General features: G+C 40.9%; 1 protein-coding gene across 5 annotated transcripts in view; it reads left to right on the top strand.

Moving 5' to 3' along the window:
* Window positions 1–322: 322 nt before the first annotated feature.
* The window catches only part of PKP2 (plakophilin 2), a 73,524-nt gene continuing 52,092 nt past the window's right edge, over window positions 323–21,754 (top strand). For 2 of the 5 annotated variants that reach the window (XR_003093787.1, XM_014519401.2), the window contains exons 1-4: window positions 1,751–1,811; window positions 7,646–7,758; window positions 8,875–9,578; window positions 17,492–17,639. Coding sequence is in view for 4 of the 5 variants with exons in the window: in XM_014519401.2 (XP_014374887.2) it covers window positions 1,766–1,811; window positions 7,646–7,758; window positions 8,875–9,578; window positions 17,492–17,639 (1,011 nt within the window). In the remaining variant the exon portion in view is untranslated. Of the gene's footprint in view, window positions 344–1,034; window positions 1,069–1,750; window positions 1,812–7,645; window positions 7,759–8,874; window positions 9,579–17,491; window positions 17,640–21,754 lie in introns of those variants that run through there. The other 3 variants (XM_025202874.1, XM_025202873.1, XM_025202875.1) reach the window with 3 other exon arrangements.

The following is a 21,754-nucleotide window of genomic DNA, read 5'->3' as shown; positions in this document are numbered from 1 at the left end:
GTTTTCTGGCCCCAGATATAAAAATCAAGCAAACAAAAGAGAGGCTTAGCAAAACACGCATGGGGAAGGAGCAAAGGAGAAATATAGAACAATAATTCTATTCAAGACTAGTATTAACATTACACAGTGATGTGCAGAGACCTCCATGGGCAAAAGTAATTGATCTGTGTCTTTACAAACTTTTAGAGTGAAGCCCAAATCCTTCAAAGGATCTGTGTAGCCGCACCCTTGCCTCCACCTAGATTTGGTTGCATCCTGTGAGGTGTTGAGAGCTTCATGTGAACTGCTGAGAAAGTACCTTCAGCTTGCCACTGCTTCAGCTTGAGTAGTATACAGAGGATGGGTATGGGGCTGTGTTTTTAAAGACATTGAAAAGCTGAAGATGCAATGCTCAATAATCAAAAAAGCTGCTTCAATTGTATTTTTCTATGTAAAAATATAAATGACCTGGCTTAGAATATGCCGTTGCTTGGTTGTTGCTACGAGTTGTATGTCTATATGGAAATAGCCACATTATATTTGTATAAGAAATTGAATGGTTGGTCCAGCACCCAGCTAAAATATTAGTGACCAAAAATTAATAGGATACAGCCACAGTCCTACAAAAAAAAATCCTATGGAGAGCACCCATCTACCCAGGTTTTTCTGAGTTTCATAGTCAGGTATGTGGTAGTTGTAGGCGGCATGTCAGTTCTATTTTCAAATATCGTGTGTGCTTGCAATACATATATAAAAAAAAAAAAAAACCTTCCAACCATTTGTGAAAGTTGTGTTGTTTGTTATATTTAAATGCATTTTTTTCTGATAATGGAGACAAGATGTTTGAAAAATGCAGTTTAAGGTAATAAATGAGGGGATGTGGTGGCTTGAGGCAACGCCTACATCAACAATACATAAAGAACTATGAAAGTCAAGTTCTTCTAGCTTTTTCTAGCTCCTTGGGTATTTACACTCATGATGGGTGTGGGCTTGGGATGGTTTTGTTTTGCTGCTGCCTTTTTCTTCCCCCCACTAAAGTTCAAGTACTTTAGACATTTTACATTTTTAAGATGCCAGTAACTTTAAAAAGTAAGTTTCAAAAACAAGGATAGTAGATAAAATGCCTGTGAGCTGTGCACTGGTTATACAAATAAGGACTTTGCACCTAGTTAGATCCTCTTTTAGACTTCTTTGTTATATGTATACGCACTTGTGTTTATCACATCTCTGTTGGTTATTTCATCTCTATCAGTTATTTCCACCCTGAAGCTCAGAAAGACCAAAACGAAGTGGAATTTGCTTCATTGTTGGGGTTTTGTTTTTTGTCTGTTTGTTTTTTTGGTCTGTTTTTCTTCTCTGGGTTCTTTTTTGTTTTTTGGGGGTTTTTTTTTTTGGGGGGGGGGGGGGTGTTAACTAAATAAGCCCTGTCCAAAGGCTTGCTCAATATTTGCCTAAAGTTTTCATGACATTTCAATCTTCATGTTGTAAGTATTTTATTTAGAGATGCTACTGTTTTAAGTGGAGAAAAATACCCATTTCCTTTCATTACAATATCTTTCAAATTTTGATACTACTGGCTAAATTAATCAAGGGCCTGATCCTAAACCTTCTGAAGTTCCAGGGAATGCGAACAAAAAAAGTATCGGTTCCCTTTGGCATAAAAGCCCAGTCTGTAAACACTTCAGTCCTAGTTCAGCAAGATAAGCACATACCTAACTGATATACTCATGTACTTAAAATTAGGAAAGCATGTAAGCACTGGGTCCCATAGGACTAAAATGGTACAATGGTATATACTGTACTGGGGGGCAATCCTTATGCTCTATGCACCTGTAAGTTCTACTCTATGCCATAGGAGAAATATACAAATATATAGCATCAAACAGTGCAACTTTTTTTAAAGGATCAAAGGAATGGCACCAGCATAGCCTTAAAGGCTTACATAGGAAGGAAAGAACGGATTTTTTTCTCTGCTTTTGATGTTTCGTGATTCATATGCTTATCCTGAAAGGTTTGGTTTTGTAGAGGGAAGTGGGGAAGGAAGGTTTTGTTCTTTTTTTTTTTTTTTTTACATTAGAAATTTAGGCCCATTTTTAAATTTGTGCTCTTTGTTCTTTGAGAGAATGTAGCTAATCTTGAAGTGAGAATTCTCTCAATTGCTAAAGGATTAAAACAAAGAGCTGCTTCAGTTCCTTTGTTAATAGACATACATAGTCAGTGGAGAATAATTTTCATTGTTAAATGATTATGTAGATATTTATTATTATTTGCCAAGACATTAAGTGGCATGTTTCAAGCTGTTGTGTATTCAGTTGCTATATATTTATAGGTTAAATGCTCGGATTTGTTTCTTTTTGACAAAAACATAAAACAGTCCAATGAAATTTCTGAATGTCTCTGTACCTATCTGGTTCTACTTAAAGACTAGGATGTTGTAGTTAACAGTGTCAAAAATATTACACAGTAGTGAGCCTGGAGTTCTCTTCAGTTTGTATGTGTAACTTAACAGTATTGGTTATTCCATGTGCACTTTGAGCATTTTGCTCTTTTTTTGCTATTTTGGATCTCTGGTGTGTCTTCATCGGCCTTTCAATTCTGTATCTGGTGTATTTCAGTATCACCTTTGGACTTGTCTGACCTTCTTTACATCTATTCAATTCCAGTGAGTGATATGATTGCACAATCTCCCTGTATATCTTTTTAAAAAAAGCCTTGGGTGTTGCTGTCTGTGTACATATTTACACTGTATGAGTCAGATTTTTTTTTTCTTTTTGAATTATAGACCTATATCTTTTCCTAATGGACAGTTTTGGATGTACACCTGTAAGGCAGTTAAGAATTAGAGAATCAAATATTTCCCTTACGTTTCTCTTTTCTATATAGTTCATGCTTTGTTTTTAGCTGATTTTGTCTTGTCCAGTTTTGAAGGTCTAAATGTCTGTAGAAGTTAGATCAGGTTCAGTAGGACAGACAGAACATTTAATTTTCCTGTTAAATCCTTCTAGTGAAAGGCATTTAGATAAAAGGAGCATGTGCTGAAGAGTGCCATCTTTTGTTCCTGTCCTCATTGTTAATTTTTTTGCTACTGCTTCCTAAAGAATTAAGCAGGGTGGGGGAGGGTCCTCTTAAATTATTGGAAATGTAATGTATGGCCTAGATCTGCATTGGCAGGGAGATGGACAGGATACTGTCTCTAGGTTCTATGATTCTTTGACATTCCAGTATAATTTGGCAAAAGTTCAGTTGTATTGGTGTTTCTTGAGTGCTGGAATGTGAAAAAGACAGAAGAAAAAAGGAAGGCAGGAACCCAAAACTTTCAAAGAGGCTTTTTCACCAACCTTGAGCAAGAGTAAGGAACAGGAATTCATGATGTGAAAAATCAAGACCCATGGTAGGATCATGGCCCAAGATGGCTTGTTCATATACTAATATCTGCAGGACTTCTTGATTCCTTCTTGATTGTAACTTGTCCAAAGACAGCTAAAAAATACTTTACAAAGCCTCAGAAGTGAGAAGTGACCACATACCAGATTTGAACTATCTTGTGTCTGAATTGCTTTACCTAAAGAATGTCTGTCCTATTCATCTTTTGTGCAGTCACAGGGGCACCAGATTTGCCTTATTATCATTGTATTTTTAAGATATAGGTCAATTGACTTGACAGATACAAGCAAGGCACCATGGCCCATGGTTATTGGTTATTTATTGGGAGAAATTAAGTACATATGCGTTTTGAGACACGTAAATAACCCTAGTCACATGCCCAAGGAAGCAAGGAGGGATGCTCGAGAAATACTCTCCAAAGATATCTACAATAGTCCACTCAGCCTCTTTAGGACTCCTCCCACACATCTTATTTGCCATTTTTTCCAGTGTTATCACAACTCTTGCAATGTTGGTGGTTTGTTACTTTTCTTCCCCAAAGACTCAGTTATTGGAGTCTTGGAAATTACATCATTTTGTTGCTGTTCTTAACAACGACAGCCTCCACAAGAGGAGGCTGAGAGGGGATCTGGTGGCTGTCTACAAACTGGCCAAGGGAGACCAGCAGGCAATGGGAGAGTCCCTGTTCCCCGGAGCACTACCAGGAGTAACAAGGAACAATGGCATACGCTGACAGAGAGCAGATTCAGGCTGGATATCAGGAGGCACTACTTCACAGTCAGGGCGGCTAGGATCTGGAACCAAGTTCCAAGGGAAGCGGTCCTCGCTCCTACCCTGGCAGTCTTTAAGAGGAAGCTAGATAGACACCTTGCTGGGGTCGTCTGACCCTAGCATTCTTTCCTGCCTGTGGCAGGGGGTCGGACTTGATGATCTGCTCAGGTCCCTGCCGACCCTACCAACTATGAAACTATGAAACCAACATATAAAACCTAAGATTAAATTTCTACCTTTCTTTGTTGCAGACAAAAGACTGAAAATATTAACCCTAAAGAAAAACAAGAAGTCTCCAGACCTTATTTTTAAAAAGCCCACTGCTTTTGGGAGTGGAGTGACCAAAGCTCCAGCGCTGGGTGCTGTCCTTTGGGGAGGGGACACAAAAATAGCAGCCGCTGCACTACCACCACACCTTCTGCCAATGCTGCACAGGGTGCTCAAGCATCTAGTTACGCCAGTGGGTTTTAAACTCGTTTTTCTTTTCAGCTGTTTTTTAAGCTGATTGAATTAGAACGAACTCATAATTTTTGCCTCCCTGAGGCTGACGGAACTGCAAAATTTGAGACAAAGCACATAGCCCCAGACAGCACAGAATCCAGAGAAAAGAAGGCAGATGCAATACCTCCTTCAAGGGAGACAACCCAAGCATAAATCAGGTCTCCTCTTGTGAGCCAAATAACTGTGCAGTGTTTAAGTTAGCCCCTCTTCCTTTAAAACACTAGTTTTTGACACAAGTAGGTGGATCATTTTCTTACAAGCCACACTTTGTTTTGCGCACACAATCTAAGGGAGAAATGCCATCAGCCTTGTTTACTGGTGGTGTAAAAACAACGAGTAGATACTACGAATGTAATGTGAAATTCCACAACCTTATGACTGTCCTGTTTGCTGCTGAAAAAAAAACGTTTTGTTTGCTGAAGCATAGTTTAACAAGACAGCTGAAGGTTAAACCACTTGGCTAGTAAAAGTCTAAAAGCTTCTGTTTACCAAAAAATCTCTGAATGTTGCAATTTCTGATCAACAATATTTTGGTTATGCAAAGGCTGTGCAAAAGCCTGACACTTATACTAGTTTAGTTAATGAGGATCTATGGGGATCATTGTTGTTTTATTATTTGTTGTGTACAGACAGTGGATTCAGAGCAGCCCAAAACGTACAGGAGGCTTGGGCCTTGTTCAAGGACTTTTATGTTCCAACTAGATAAGTAATAACAATATAAGCTGGAATTTCAAAGGTCCTGGGGAAATTTGATACCCAGCTCTCATTGAAAGTCAAAGTGAGCTGGACACCCAGATCCCTTCAGCCTCTCCTAAAATTCCAATCATAAAGCACGAAACAAACAAGAAATGGAGTAATGATACTGGAGGAGTTGCTTCAAGAAGGATTTTTAAGCAATAAATAAATAACCGGACTTCTTTGGGAGGTGTGTTAGTCCTGTGAGGTTTCAAAAAACTCGTGTAATTTTGAAAGAGACAGATTATTATACTACATTTTAGTACTACTTGGCACTCAGGACAGCACTGCTGTGTGATCTAAAAATAAATCAAATAAAGTGCATGAACATTTGGGCTTCCTTATGGCACTACTTATTCAAGTTCTTAGGTAGCCCTTGGCTAAGAAAAAGACATTTACACTTATGTCAAAAAGAAATGATCACATGCCTGCTGTGACCAGCCTACATGCTGCCATTCCAGGGACACAAACTTGTCAGTCAAGTAAGCCTTGTTTATGGGGGTTTTGCCAGAACAAAGCAACTGAAGCCTCTAATTGAATTCGCCCAATTGGCTTTACACTCTGCTTTTCAGCATGCACATGTTCGAACTGAAAATCCTTAATAATTCTTCTTTAAAGCTAATTCAGTGTTCTTGGTCTGTCATATTCTTGCCAAGTCCCAACCATAAAATAATTACCAAGGTCAGATTTGAAAAGCTATTTAGGTGCCTAAGGATACCTATCGTACCTAATCAAGTTAGGTGCCTAACTCCCACTGAAAGCCAATGCCTGTTAAATACATGCTCACTTAGATGTTCTTGTACACCCTACCCTTATCTACGTATTTGGCATGTTACTGCCTTTGCAAATGTGGCCCCTAGAGTTTGAGATGGAGACTTTTGGCTGACATACCCATGTCATGTTTTAGGTTGGTTTTGCCTAGCATCTAGAATAGTCTTTGCCATTTGGATCAAAGTAATGTTACCATTGAGTTCTTCAAGATTCTCCTTTGCTAAACACTGTTTTTGCATCTACATGAATTATTGCATAACATGCTAACCCAATTATGATTGCTAGAGCAACTTTTCTTGAGCTTTTGACTTTTGCTTTACCTTTCATAGAAGTATTTTGTATGTTTTACATGCGTGTGGAGGTACTCGCAGGTATGGGACCCCTTTGAGCAGGGATTTCAGTAGAATCCATTACAAGGTCATTCATTTTCTTTTTAATCAAGGAACTTTAAGAAACATGAAATTAATTAAAGGATAACAACTGGGAAATTCCTTTTAATTAAGAGAGAAATCAGATTGTAACCCAAGAATCACAAGAGATAACACAATTTTTCCTTCAGTGCTAGTCCTTGGAAAGAGACAGAGAAATGTGTACAGCATGCCTCCCACACTTTCTATAAGATTATGAAACCTTTCAGATATGGATTGGAAGTGTCATTAACCTCCTTTCCTTTCTCAGGGTTGTATGCCATATGTCTTCATAATCCATAGATTTTGCTCATGGTCTTTTAGTGCACTCCGGGTGCAGCATTCAAGGGATTAACAAAGCATTGCCTGCTTCAGGATGTTAACAGGAGGTTAGAGCCCAAAGAAACAATCATCAACAGCTGAGTTAAGAAACTATTAAGTACCAATTCTACAGACAAGATGTGCTGGTATTTTCACGATCAAAATTGTAGCTGCAGTATTTTAACAAATGATAGCATGCACATATAAATATATTTTGTCTCTAACACTTTGCATTGCATCTGTACTTTTCTTACATCTGTGCTCTGCTTGCATATTTTGTGTGTTGACTTCAGGCCCTGTTTTTAACTCCATGTGTATCTTGAGAGTGACTATAATAGAAAGCAATACCTATGTAAGATTGAACATGTTCTTTTAAGTATCCATTCATTGCCATAAGCTCTGTATGTATATGACTCTGTTACTTAATTTAAAAAATCATCATACTATAAAATATTTCTAAATATATTAGTTGCTGTATCAAAATGTTTTGTGGAATAGTTGTATTGGCTTCCATTCATAAGACAGCTAAAATATATACTGCTTTATAAAAATGCACAACTACACAATTGAAAAAAATGACCCATTGCCATCAGAAAGCCTTGCTTATCCACAATATGAATGTAATATATTGAATTCCTGATACTTTTCAATTTTCTACTATTTAATCTCCATGTACCAGTATCATAGACTGACCATACGTGTCACCATAAATTGTCCTTTTACAACAAAACAGTTTTTCTTAAGTTCATACTTACATTGCTCTTTTTCAATTACAGGTAGTCTTCATCGAACCACCAGTGTTCCAGAGTATGTTTATAAACTGGGCATGACTGAAAGTGATTTTGTGTCAAGACCTTCATACGGAGGCACATATTATCAATCTGACAGGGTGAGGAAAATGAAGGGAAAAAAACAGAAATGACTTGCAACTGTTATAAGTGAGGCCAGTCATAAGTCTAAATACTTCATCTTAAAAAATTGGGGAAAGTGAGGAGAAAAGCAAAAATAAAAAATATTGAAAGTTTGAAAAGTGTGGCCCAGGAAAAAATGTGTAAAGGAATTGAGTTTGTGTAAGATACAAAAGAGAAACAAGTAGAGAGGGGCATAATAACAGTCTTCTGGTTAAAAGAAAAAAAAAGCTATTATCCACTGGTAATGGAAAGAGCAGAAATTGGCTCAATTTGCTGTAAAGGAAATTGAAGTTGGATACTAAGAAAAACTTTCTGTTTGGGTGCTGAAACTCTGGACCAGATTTCCATAATGAAGCTGTGAAATCTATCTCTGGAAATTAGTAGGAACAGGTTTTACAAGCATCTTTCCAGGTGTCCTTGAGCAGTGACAGGACACAATGGTGTGCCATCAGAAATGAACAGGCGTGCTGCGGAATTTTGCTGCAGCTAGGAGCTACAATGAACTCATAAATATGGGGATGAGGAACACCTCAACAGGTGTGCCACAGAAAATTGTTAACAATATAAGCATACCTTGGGCTGGAAAAAGTTGGGAAACACTGCTCTAGAGGTTCCTCTTAGTCCTGTGTTGCTGTATTTCTATTACCAACATCACAGAATATGCTTTTCTCTGACCTAGCCAACATTTTTCATTTTTTGCACAGTCTTGAAGGCATAGATAGACATTTAACTGCAGATGTAAGTGTTGCTTCAAAAACTCAAGCCTAAACTGAGATGCCAAGGGAACTCCTTTGAATATACAGGTCATAGTGACTTACTAACTCAAAGTACAATTTCAGGTATTAGAGATGTAAGTAGAATCTGATGTCCTGACTTTCAGTCCCTGGCTAATGACTAGAAAATACTCCCTCTTAGTTTCACTGGGAAGTCACAAAAGTGTAATAAAACCCATTTTCATCCATACTTCTAGTGGAAATCACAGTTTATTGACCTGTTCAAATAGAAATTAGCAACCTTGTTTTTGTTGTTATTGTGAAACCAAAGTGCTATCTTCTTTGTGACTTTTGTTATTTTTTTGCATCTTTTTTGTGCAGGCAGGCTCACCAACTACTTTTACAAATGGCTGGGGGAATAAATCCTTACAATATAATGTTTACACAACAGTAGAAGAGAGGTCTCAAAGGCAGCCTCTAAAGAGATTAGAGATTTGTCCCCAGAGTAGCCCTGAGAAGATGGTATTTGTGCACAATGATTTCTATTACAACAGAGGGAATCAGTCTGGATTCACTCAAAGGCATGGAGATAATAGGAGGTCCAATGTTGTTGTTCCACCAAGATACGCTCGCTCTGACATCATGAGTTACAGTAAGGAGGCTTCTATAAGCAGAGGGCGTACTTATCCAAGACAATTCTATATAGGGCCCATTAATAACGCAGTCTTTGACAGTGTCCCTACTAGCCCTACTGCACCTTTGTACCAACAAGATGGGAACAGTCGCAGTATGACCAACCTCTTGGAGAAAGAGAACTACTTGACCTTGGGTAGTGCCATGGGACAAGTCAGATCATCTATTGCATCCCAAATTGCATCTCAGACCAGGCCATCCTTGAGGTCCAGCTGGCACCAAAGCACAGCCAGAAGCACACAAACCATAAGAGAAGTTTCCAAGCCAACTTCAGTGACAAGTGGTGCTGCAGAGACTGACGGGAGGAGGATGGCAATGACAGCTGCTATGGCGGCAGCAGGAACCGGGCTCTTACAGACTGAAAGAGTAGCCACTGCTGGATCTCAGCTAGGGTAAGCCTGAGCCTAATTCTCCTCCAGTTTACAGCAAGAAATCAGAAGCTTTCATATGGATTCTGCACCCTTGTGTTTTCCAGCTGAATAGAAAGAATAGGTGCACCTCTGGGCAATAGCTCATAAGTCAGTGCAGAGCTTGAAGGTTGGGGTTAGAAATGTGGCATTTGCACCGAATTGTTTGCAATCTAGCTTATTTTACAATAATATATCGATAGGCTTTGTACCAATGAATAGACCAGATCAGTTCAACTCTGGTTTCTCTTAGAGTTTGTCAGAAACGTTCCGATGAAATACTTTGTTATTAGAACATACTAGTTCATTAAAAGAAACGTTTCATAGAAACACTTTGATTTAGTGAAATTTGTATGAAAAAACAGACTGGGTTTCCTGAGTACCTTACCTTGCAACCCAGACCAGGAGGGACTGGTTCATGGCAGTCCCCAGCGTATGGACTGCTGTGGTTCTGGGAGTCGTGTGGCTTCACAGCTCTTTATCAGACAGCCTGAAAAACCTAAGAACCTTGGCTCAATCTTTGCTCTGCAGGAAAGAGCCTGGAAGACCAGGAACCTGAATGCAGCTGTGACTTCTAGCCTCCCAGTTCCATAGCAACAACTCTCAGAGCTTTTAGCCTCCTCCATTTGCAGAGGGTGACTCCCTCACCCCTGGAGAAATTCCCCAGGTTGCCCTGACTTCTAAAACTTTAAACAGGTTTCTCAGTATTTAGATTTTTTTTCCAAATGGAAAAGTTTTCTGAATTTCCTTTCCACAGGAAATTTCAAAATTCTTAGTCTGTGTTCCAATTTTGAAATGTTGGACTATCCCTCAAAATGGAAATTCTGAATTTCAGCCAGCTCTGATTCCTATGATTGCTCAGAATGAACTATTGAATAAACAGAAAGTGTTATTTGTACAGTTTATGTCCTTTTTTACTTCTTATTTGCATACATGTTATTCATGTCGTTTAGTAGCAAATGATAGTTGTTTTGTGATAGCAAAGACTGTTGCTAGGGAATTTTCCTGTTTCTACAATCACATAACCTTTGGACTCCTTCTCCCCCACCCCCCCCCAACTGTTTTTTGGCTTGCTTGCCTTTATGTTTACAACCTCACTTGATGGAGTCTTGCTACAGGACTGGACCATTTTTCCATGTACAGCCAGTGTTCAGACATTATAATATGCAGTACTAGAGCAGAAGATAGAAAGGTGGCAGAGACTAACAGTTCAAATTTGAACTGTACTCTGAAAATGTATCGTATGTTTCTCTAAGAGTTCTGCATTTACCCAAGGAATAAAAGCCTATATAGAACAGGATAGCTTGTATTAGAGGCTAGAGAAGACTTGATATAAAACAAGGTAAATTAACATCTAGACAAGCAAACTGTCGTTAAATACTCAAGTAAGAAGGGATTGGCTACATTGGCTTGTATGAAATAAGATTTGTAGATGTATTATTCTGTTCAAGCACCTTAAAACAAATTCTGCCTCCTAGACGTGTTTAGTCTTTGTTTGCAATTCATTGTGGTCCATAATCACATAGTTAGTCTGCTCGTGCCCACTGCACAGCTTAAAGTTGAATTGAGTGTTTAAAAGACTTTGCTTTGTTTCACCACTGTAAGTCCTCAGTAACTTTGCTGAAGTCGAGTCAATTCACTGTCAGCCTAAAACTGAATTGTTATGAAGTTATATCAATAGAAGAGAATGTTATTTGGCCCTGCAGATGCTTTTCTGTAACAGTAATCTCCACAAATAGAAGATTTAGAAAAGGATTTCTCTTGGAGTAAATGCTGGAGTATTAATTGCTTTGAACCAAATCCTCCAATCCTCCATCAGTTTCTAATGACTCCTTATAGTTAGACCCTACACAAATTATGCCAGTGTGAGCAGAATTAGGATTTGGGCCTTATTTCTGTAAAATAAAGTAAGCAAAATTCTGGCCCCATTGATGTCTATTGCAAAACTCTCTGACTTCAGTGGCTCCAGGATTTTACCCAAACTGGAGTTCCCTTCCCCAAAACCTCTTTCTGACATGTAAGTAAAAACTGCAGCTTTTGGCCACATAAGAAAAGCTCACAGTGATTATTGTTCAGCTATGAAAAGGAGAATATTAAAAAATTTAAGGTTTCAATTCTGCTGGTAGTGAGGTCAAGGTTTACTCCTTCCTTTTTTGATTGCAAGGTTGTAGAATGTTATACCCACAGTGATAGTCAATAAAATCCGATTTCAAGTCATTTGATTTTTCAAGTGGCATGTAAGTTTGTATTCAGTTCTCAACTTCTGTCCCTTAACAATCAAGACAATATAAAATAATTATACATGTTAAGTGAATTGACAAATAGTAGACTATATCTGCATAGAATTTAAATTGTGTACAAATGCATTTTAAAACTAATACCAGTAAGACAATGCACAAGAATCTTTCTCACACTAAAGATGAGTAGGGCTCCTGGCATACTGCTGCTCTTGGATGTTACAAAGCTGTTTAGGAAGCAACTTTCTCTTTGAGTCAAATGTTGATTTATACTGAGGCGACCACAAAAGGATCAGACAAAAATTGTATTACAGCTCCTGTGTATTTTGGTAATTAAGGTAAGCTGGCTAGCTGTCTCTTAGAATGACCTGGAAGTTAATTTACCTATTTGCTAATCAGTTAATTTACCTATTTGCTAATCAGTAACATAGGTTAGGGACAGACATTACACATAAACTGTTTAAATGATCAGAAACTAGTTTAAACCTATAACAGAACAGATGTTCAGTGCACATAAACCAGTTTCAAAATGGCTGAAACTAGTTTAAGATAAACCTGTTGAATGTAGTACCAGACTTAACTGATTTGGGTCATACTGATTTATGCAATGTCTGTCCCAGACCCTTTCCTGGTTTAAGTTTAAACCAGCGTCCCCCACCATCCCAGATGCTTTGCAGCCCTGGGCTGGGCTGTCTACTCCAGAGATAGCTGGGCTGGGCTGACCTGGACCAGGCTGGGCTATCTGCTCCCTAGCCAGAGCTCTGGTGGAAATTGCAGGCACAGCAGGGTCTGCTTGGATCCCTCTGCCCTGCCTTCCACCCCCCCACTGCCACTTGCTGCTCAAGCAGGGATCACCCCGCTCCCTCCCTCCCATTTCCCACTGCACGAACCCTAACTGACATGTGGTAAACTAGCTAATGCTGAGAGGTGTCTGTGTGTGTGTCTCCGATTTCACTGGGACAGGACAAAGGCAGGTAGGAATGTCTGCTTAGGGCTTTTTGGAGCAAATCAACAGGTCAGCTGGTAACGTCCCTCCATTCCTTCCCTGGAAAAAGCTGTTTAAGAAGAGCTTGAACTAATGAGAGAGGCTTTTGTTTTCTTGATGGGCTGATAAACACTGTGTTATCAGCTCCCTGCTGGCTCCCTCGCCTGTCAGGTTTACTGCAGACAGTATGAAGAAGCAGGGAGAGGGAGATTGGAAAGCTCAGTATCATCAACAGATACATGTACAACACACAAGCAGTCCTCCCTCCCCCTCTCCCTTTGTCTCAGAGTGCTAGCCAGGGGCTGGGGACTGGCAACATTCCTGCCCCTTGAGCAGTGAGTGGTGAAAAACCTAGAACAGTGCAGGCCAAGGTAGGGGTTTAAACCGCTCCCTAATCAGAGCATCCTGCCATGTCCTGGCCATAACCCCCCCAACTCAGCAGTGTGGAAGGGAAGGGAGGGCTGCTCTAGCACCCCTTGGCTTCTTGTCTGAGCCACTGCAGGCACGTTCCTGCATTTTCTCAGTCCAGAGAAAATGTTCGTACACTTGCAAACTGGTTCACCGTAGGCAGGCTAGACTAACCTACACAGATTGAATCAATTCAGGCTCAGGTTTTTTGAATGTCGGCCTCTAGCCCTTGTATTTGATCATTTGTAAAAGTACAAATAAATCAGGGCAACAAATTTAGATTTTTTGAAACTGAGTGTTTGAATTTTTAAATATGCCTTGCAGGGGATCACTCTGACAGATTTGTTTGCTCAGTAAGAAAAAATGCAAGTGAATTACAAATCCGACTATACTGAGACCGATTAAAACTGGCCTTATTTGCTATCTGAACTCAAATGATGAATAGTGCTAGCACTGCAGGACATAGTAAGGGTGCACAAGAGATACTTATTGTTTTTAATTTTGATCCTGTGCAGATTTTTATTTTGCTGTTCCCTCTGACCTTCTCAGGCAGTTTCCCTTCATTCCAGCTTTTATTTGTGCCCTGTCCTTTACAGAGTTGCCCTGCTGTTATTGAGAGCATGTGTTTGTCCTACTGAGCATTCCTTATCCTCTACATTTTAAATATATCTACTCAAAATATTGTCAGAGATGAAAAAAGAAAGAAAACTGCATGATTAAAAAAAGAAGAAAACATAATAGGAGTTAGAATCTACAAGATATAAAAGTATAATTTCACTTGTGATGCAAGTGTCGGAATTGATCTCTGTTCTTGCACCTAAAGTACTCATGCGTTAAGCCCTAAATCAACCACCAGCACTCACAGATGTTAACTTATGCTTTTTGGGGCAGCACAAAAGCCAAGTAAACAGATGTCTGTGCCCCTCATCACACTACAGATGCCCAAAATTGTGGCTGCAACAGTAGATAACGTAAATGTGTGCCACTTTGTGATGGACATCTGTTTGCTTTATGGTGGGAGAGTGTTGGGCCTCCCAGGGCATGTCTGCCAGCAGGGAGCCTAAAGTTCCTCTGTTTGCAGCTGTCCTGCAGGATTGGGTCCCTGAAGCTCCAGGAGTGGCAGGGACCCAACTCTGTGGAACAACAAGTAATGTCTTTGTCGCCTGATGAAGCAGATCAGCTGTGTGTCTGGTCACATCCCTGCACAGATTATCTGCTTTATTTGGCGATGTCTGTTTATAGCTTTCCACTCAAAGCTGCTAAAGAAAATTCCAACTAAATTTAATTTCATTAACGTTTTCCAATTCAGCAAACTAGAAATGTTTCTGGGAAAAATGTTTTAATATCAATTTTTTTTGACAGAACATTGCCTGTCTCACCCACTCTTCTTCTCTGCAGTCCAACTGGTAGAGTGAGGGTAAACCTAGTCTTCTAGGATATGTAGCTGCAGTTCATTGTGCAGACTGGATCTTGGGCTTGGCTACCTGCTGGGGCAGCTGGAAAGCATCACTTTGAAAACATTTGTATTTCCAAATCTAAATATTGCATTCTTTCACTTTCTCAAAAACATCAATTTTCTGGCCTTTTGCCCCATTTAGGATTTTAAATAATACTATAATTTCAAAAACTTAAAAAAAAATTGGAACTGAAATTCCTTTTCCTGGCCAGCTGTCTGTAAATTAGAAATATTTTTGGAGGGTAATGAGGGACTTTTAAAAAAATCTGTTCTAAGTTTATGCTTAATATGCATGCATAATGCATACATATTTTATTAGTATAGATCCCTTGTAGGTAATTTTTATTAAAAAAATGATGAACCTGATGACTTCTCCTTCCATCTTTTGATTTAGTTGTCTGACGTAATTGTCATTCAGGCAAAGATGCTAAGAGGTAGCAGGAAAATGGACACTTAGGCTGTGTACAGATATTTGGGGAGGTTAGGGGGAGGCTGGATTGAGTTAAAAATAGCCAGCCAATCAAACATAAATCAGGATGGAGGGTACTAGTGGGGGTGGGGGATCAGGGAGTCTGTAGGGGTATTGGGGTCAGGCAGGATCCACAGGGGAGATCAGGGGGTAGGGGGGAGTGAGCTTTGGTGGGACAAGTGGAGAAAAAATGTTCTTGCAGAAAAAATGTTCTCCACCCTCTTGCCCCTCACCAGGGACTAATTTTTATCACCCCTGAACCCAGACAAATAACCTATCCCGCATCCCACCCCCCCCAACCAACCTATCCCCCATCCCTTCCCCCACTGCAACTTACTTCCTTAGCTCCCAGCATTAGCTGAATGCTGATAAAACTGGTATTAACTGTGGCTTGCAGAATGGGGGGGATTGCTGGGCTGGTAGGGGAGAGGGTTGTACATCTGGGGGTGAGGCAAGGAGCTAGGGGGCTAAAAATAGCCTGGTGTCAGGGGAACAGGTAGGAAAAGCACAGTTCTGGGGCTGGGGCCAGGAGCTGGGCTTTTCCAGCCTTGGGGCTGCCCTGGGAACTGTACAGAGGTTCAGGACAATTAGATCAGTTTAAAAAAGGCCAACCAAATCTAAGTTAGACTACCTCAGAGGCAGGGATAATTTAGATTGGGTCAGCCATTTTTAGACCAATCTAATCTTCCTGAATCATTTCCACAGCTTGCACTTAAATCAACCTACTAGAGATCCAAGTGTAAGGTTCACACATGGGCAAACTAATTTAGATCAGGCGACCAATTTTAATGCAATATAACCTCCCCAAAGGTCTGTGTGCAGTCCCAGTTTCTGAATGACACTGTGAAAATATTTACACATTCAGTTTAGTAAATGGCATTGTCATTTTTTGTTGGTTGTTTGTTTTGTTCTACCTTAAGCAGGCATTTTCCATCTGCTTGGAACTAGAGTATTTTGCATACACCCAAGAAAAAAAGGTCAATGCTTCAAGCACTCCATGAATACAGCAGAAAAAAATGGATAGAACACTAAAACAGCTACAGTGACTATATATTATATCAATGGTACTGGTGAGAAAAGTAAACATTGACATACCTGATGGTCACTAAGAGCCCCTATAATTTTAACTCATTGTCCTTCATTAGGGCCTACACTTTCATGTACTGTTCATCCCCTACAGGAGCTGAATGCTTTGCCTTTTTGAACTTCTACTTTTGTTTGTAATTCCAGTAGTGTTTATTTTGTACTGAATCTCCTCGGCTAGGGACAGATATTGTACGTACCCCAGTTTAAGTAATTGCACATACACCAGTTTAAGTGATCAGAAACTGGTTTAAACCTGTAACAGAACAGATGTTCAGTGCACATAAACTAGTTTGAAAATGGCTGAAACTGGTTTGGGATAAACCCAGTTGAATGTAGTATCAGACTTAACTGATTTGGCTCAAACCAGTTTATGCAATGTCTGGCCCAGACCCCCTGCTAATTTAACATAAACCAGACTCCCCCAGCATCCCAGCATGCTCTTTGAGATAGGCAGGGCTGTCTGCTCCACAGCAGAGCTGGCCCCTCCCCTCTGCTCCTTGGCTGCAACTCCAGCAGGGACTTGCAGGCATAGCAACGTCTGCCTGCTTTCCCCCTCCCCTCCCCACTTCCTGATAAGCAGGGATCCCCCGTCCCCTCTGCCTTGCACAGAAATACAGCATTAGCTAACAGACACGTGCTGTGGCAAATAGCAGTGTTGGCTTAGGACTTTTTGGAGCTAATCAAAGCTCAGCTGGTAATGTCCCTTCGTTCCTTCTTTGTTTAAGAAGAGTTTGAACTAATGAGAGAAGCTGTTTCTTTTCTGCTGAGGTGATAAGTGCTCATAACTGAGCTGATAAATGCTCTGTTATCATTCAAGGGGGGGCACCCTTCCCTAATCCTGCCAGGGCCTGGCCACACCCCCCTCAGTTCAGCCCTGGGGAAGGAAAGGAGGGCTGCTTTAGTGCCCCCTGGGTTCTAGCCGGGGCCACTGCAGGCATGTTACAAAGTGATTCAGCCTAACCAGGTTAGACTAACCTACAAAGATTGAATCAATTTAGGCCTGGGTTTTTTGAATGTTTATTCCTAGCCCTCATTTCAGAACAACTACACTTGTCATGTGTTCATTTTTTCCCCAAAGTATTTTGCATGCCACTGTGAATACCATGATCTTCTGTTACTGGAAAAGACAATCAGGTTTTAAGTAAACTTAAAGAGTTTTGAAAGAAATGAATAGCCTGGTTTAAAAAAAACACCTATCACCTGCATTCAGATGCTCTGCCATGTTGGTTCACTACATCTTCCATGGCTGTATTGTAGGAGTCCAGAAAGGGAGATGACCATGGAACATGCAATCAACATATTGGATAACGAAAATATGTCATCACCATCATCACTGTCCAGGATCCTTGCTGCAGTTATCTTTATACAGCATGAGTGTTTTCAGAAAGCAGAAGCCAGACGAAGAGTGAGTAATTACCCCCCTACCAATTCCATGTCTGTAGAGCAAGGAACATTGCCTATGATGTGCTGTACTGCTATGGAAAAGAGGATTGTCTTTTAAGAGACCTCATAAGAAATGTATTAGGCCAAACACTCTGCTGGTATAATTTTCTGTAGTCCCATTAAGTCAATAGAATGGTACCAGTTTACAAAAGCAGAAAACTTTTAGCCATCTCTTTTGGGTTCCCAGAAGGGTAATTTGAGAAGCAGCGTGCTTGTGACTATGTTAGAAATCATAGGAAACTAAGTAATTGCAAGCTTATTGTGAGCGGGCTGTATTCTTCTGCTTCAGCATCTCATTGGGTTGTTCTGACCTCCGTCTGTACCTCCCATTCGTCTGCCATGCCTTGATGAAACATGAGTGTTTGGGAGGACTGATATTCTTGACTAGGCAATCAGCTTGACCCATGGCAGTTCCTCCGTAGGGCTCTACCTTCTCTACACTCTCTCCATTTCCTCTTGGGCTGATGGTCTGTATTCTCCATGGATGGCGATTAGAGACTATTCTTTGCCTCTCTCCCCCTAGTCTTCAACTCACAGCATCCAGTTCTACTCCTCCATGGCTAGGGACAGACATTATACATAAACTAGTTTAAGTGATCGTAAACTGGTTTAAACCTGTAACAGAACAGATGTTCAGTGCACATAAACCAGTTTGAAAATGGCTGAAACTGGTTTGAGATAAACCTGGTTTAAACCTCAAGTTAAAACTACTTCACAGTTAGGGCGGCTAGGAGCTGGAACCAACTTCCAAGGGAGGTGGTGCTGGCCCCTACCCTGGGGATCTTTAAGAAGAGGCTGGATACTTACCTGGCTGGACTCATTTGAGTCCCGTTTTTGTTTTTAGGGTGAGTGGTTTTTTTTTTTTTTGGGTTGTTCTCCCGCCCTGGCGGGGGGTCGGGCTAGAAGATCTATTAGGTCCCTTTTGACCCTGAAACTATGAAACTATGGTTGAATGTAGTATCAGACTTAACTGATTTGGCTCAAACCGGTTTATGCAATGTCTGTCCCAGATCTCTTGCTGATTTTAAGATAAACCAGACACCCTCAACATCCTGGCATGCTCTCTGGGCTGGGCGGGGCTCTCTTTTTCACAAAAGAGCTGGCCCTTCCCCTCTGCTCCCTGGCCAGAGCTCTGGCAGAGATTTGCAGACACAGAGCGTCTGCCTGGTTTCTTGCTGCTGAGCAGGGATTATTCCCTCCTCTTCTCTGATTTACACAGGCATCTCATTAGCTAGCATACCACATGCTGGCTTTGGTTTGTGCTCTGGGAGACAACAGGCAGACAGGCTTTTTGGAGCTAATCAACAGGTAGCTTAATGTCCTGTGAAAGAGCTGTTTAAGAAGAGCTCCATTAGTTAATGGAGAGAGGCTTTGTTTTCTTACTTAGTTGATAAACACTCCCTGCTAGGCTGCTTAGGAGGTGGGGGGAATAATCAGAGCATCCTGCCAAGGCCTGGCCATGCCCCCTCAGCTCAGCCCTGTGGAAGCGATGGAGGGCTGCTGTAGCACCCCCCCTGGCTTCTAGCCTGAGGCACTGAGGCATGTGCCTGCATTTCTGGGATGTCTGCCTGGTTACAAGACTGATGTAACCTAGCCAGGTTAGACTAACCTGCAAAGATTGAATCAATTCAGGCTCAGGCTCTTTAATATCTGTCCCTAGCCCATCAGTTCAGCAGATATATAAACATTCCCATCAAATCAAAACAAAATTATCTTTGGGAACTCATTCAACTTTCTTCCCCTTTCTCCCCTGGCCTTTTGACTGTGGCTTCTTAACATGTGAGAAGCTGGACCCTGTTCTTATGAGAACAGGGTCCAGCTTCTTTCTTAACTCTAACTAAAATCTTTGAGGAAGGGTTTTTTTTTCACCTTCTTCTTTCCCCCAGCATAATTCTCTGCCATGGATGCACCAAATCAAAGAACTGGTCACTTAGCCATGGGCCTTGATCCCCTCTTTTCCTTTACAAACGAATCTCTCAGACTTCCTTTCCCTCCACTCAGGCACCCTCTGCTCTAGACTTCCCCTGCCTCCCACCCCCCACCCCCCCAGTCAATGTTTACTTAGCTTTTGAGGAGAGTTCATTGTTCCTTGCTCAGGCTGGTCCTGGTCCTGGCAGTTCCAGAGTGTCTGTGTGCAGCTTCTCCTCTGAGGTCTTCCCATCCGGCAGGCTCCATTGGTCTTTTCCAGTGCTGGGGACACTGAACACAGAGTTCTCTCGGCGACTTCCTTTTAAATTGCCCGCTCCTCACTGCTGGTTCCCCGCAGTGTGTGTCCTCATGTTCCCGGGATTGCTGGCAGCTGTGTTTTTTCCCATGCTCCATAGCCACGCTGTGCATCCAGACCCAAACTGGTGAGTTCCCAGCCAGCGTGGCTGGTTCCACAGGAGTGTAGCAGGGGCTGGGCCTCTGTCCCTGCCACCCTCATCTAGTCCATAGCCCTTCTGTGAGACAGGATTAAGTATAACTACTAGACCATCCCTGACATGTTTGTCTAACCTATTCTTAAAAAACTCTAGTGACAAGGATTCTTTAAGCTCCCTCTGCAGCCTGTGCCAGTGCTTTAACCTTCTTTATCATTAGAAAGCTTTTCCAAGTATCCAACCTAAATATCCCTTGCTGCAAATTAAGCCAACTATTTCTTCTGCCTTCACTGAGAAGCAACGTGCTTGTGACTGTGTTAGAAATCATAGGAAAATAAGTAATCGCAAGCTTATTGTGAGCGGGCTGTATTCTTCTGCTTCTCTGAGCATTGAGTATAATCAATCGTTGTATTCCTTATAACACTCTGGGCATGTACAGATGTTCCCACGTGCTACAAACCATGCCAGAAGCATGATGTAATTAAGTTGGGGTGTGAAGGGGCTAGCAGGTCTGGGGTTGTGGTAGGATCAGGGGTTGTCCATTTGGGGTGGGGGAGGCATGCGTGGCGTGGTGTGGAGTTGGAGGGCTAACTGTATCTTAGTCAGGGTTGGGGAGGGAGAGCAGTAAAAGTACAGCCTTGGAGCTGGGGTGAGCAGTTGGCCTTTCCCAGCACTAGGGCTGCACTCCAAACGTACATATACATTCAGCTAAATTGGGCTCAGGTTAACCTGATCTACTTAGTGCACCTTCTCAGGTGAATTAATTTAGATCAGGCCAGCCATTTTTTTGCTCAGTCTAAAATTCTCAAACAGATGTACAGTTCAGCACTTAGATCAACCTAGCTAGGTTGATCTAAGTGTAATGTTTACAGATAATAGATGTTAAGTATGTAAGAGAGGGTATCATGTCTTGTCTTGCCCTTCTCTTTTCTAAACCAAATAAACCCAACTTTCAACTTTTTCTCTGAAGTCATACTTTCTAAATCTCTTATAATTTCTGTTGCATATCATCTGAACTATTTTCAATTTGCTTACTTTGTACTTTAAATGTGTGATGCCCAGGACAGAACACAGCGCTCTACCTGAGGCTCTACTATATCCAAGTACTGTGGAATAATGAATTCCTCTGCCTTTCAGATGATCGTTCTGTTAATACATCTTCGGAATGAGATTTGCCTTTATGGTTGGGGATTTTTTCCCCTTCTTTTTTTGCAGCTATACTTTACTGTTGAAGGATATCCCGATTTTGGTCCACAGTAATCCCCAGCTCCTTTTCTGTGCTACTGCTGCCTAGCAAGTTGTTCCCCTTGTATTAGTACATATTTAAAATAAAGATGAGATGGACCTGCTCTGCAAAATTAAGAGCTGGTCTTGCATATGTTTTAGAGTAAAAACATGTCTGAATCTGCATAGTGACAGGACCAACACCTAGATTTACATCCATATACTGAGTGAAATCGTAGGACTGTAGATTATTACCATACTACATATGCTAAAATGTCAAGATCATGGAACAGCCCAGATTTAGGAACATTCGTTTTTTGTTCCTAACAGAATACAAGCATGAAAGAAAGAAGTAAAAAATAGTAAAGCCCTTCAGTTTCTTAAATGACCGTATTTTTTCAACTCCCTTTTGAGACCTGCAAGCTAGAAGTTGTAGTTAGCTTTGTTACCAGACAATTATGTTCCTTTTATAGGAGTATTGTCTAGACCGTAG

The sequence above is a fragment of the Alligator sinensis genome, unplaced genomic scaffold, assembly GCF_000455745.1.
Source record: "Alligator sinensis unplaced genomic scaffold, ASM45574v1 scaffold957_1, whole genome shotgun sequence".
NCBI lineage: Eukaryota > Metazoa > Chordata > Crocodylia > Alligatoridae > Alligator > Alligator sinensis.
The sequence above is the reverse complement of the archived record's forward strand: the minus strand, read 5'-3'. Positions and strand labels throughout refer to the sequence as shown.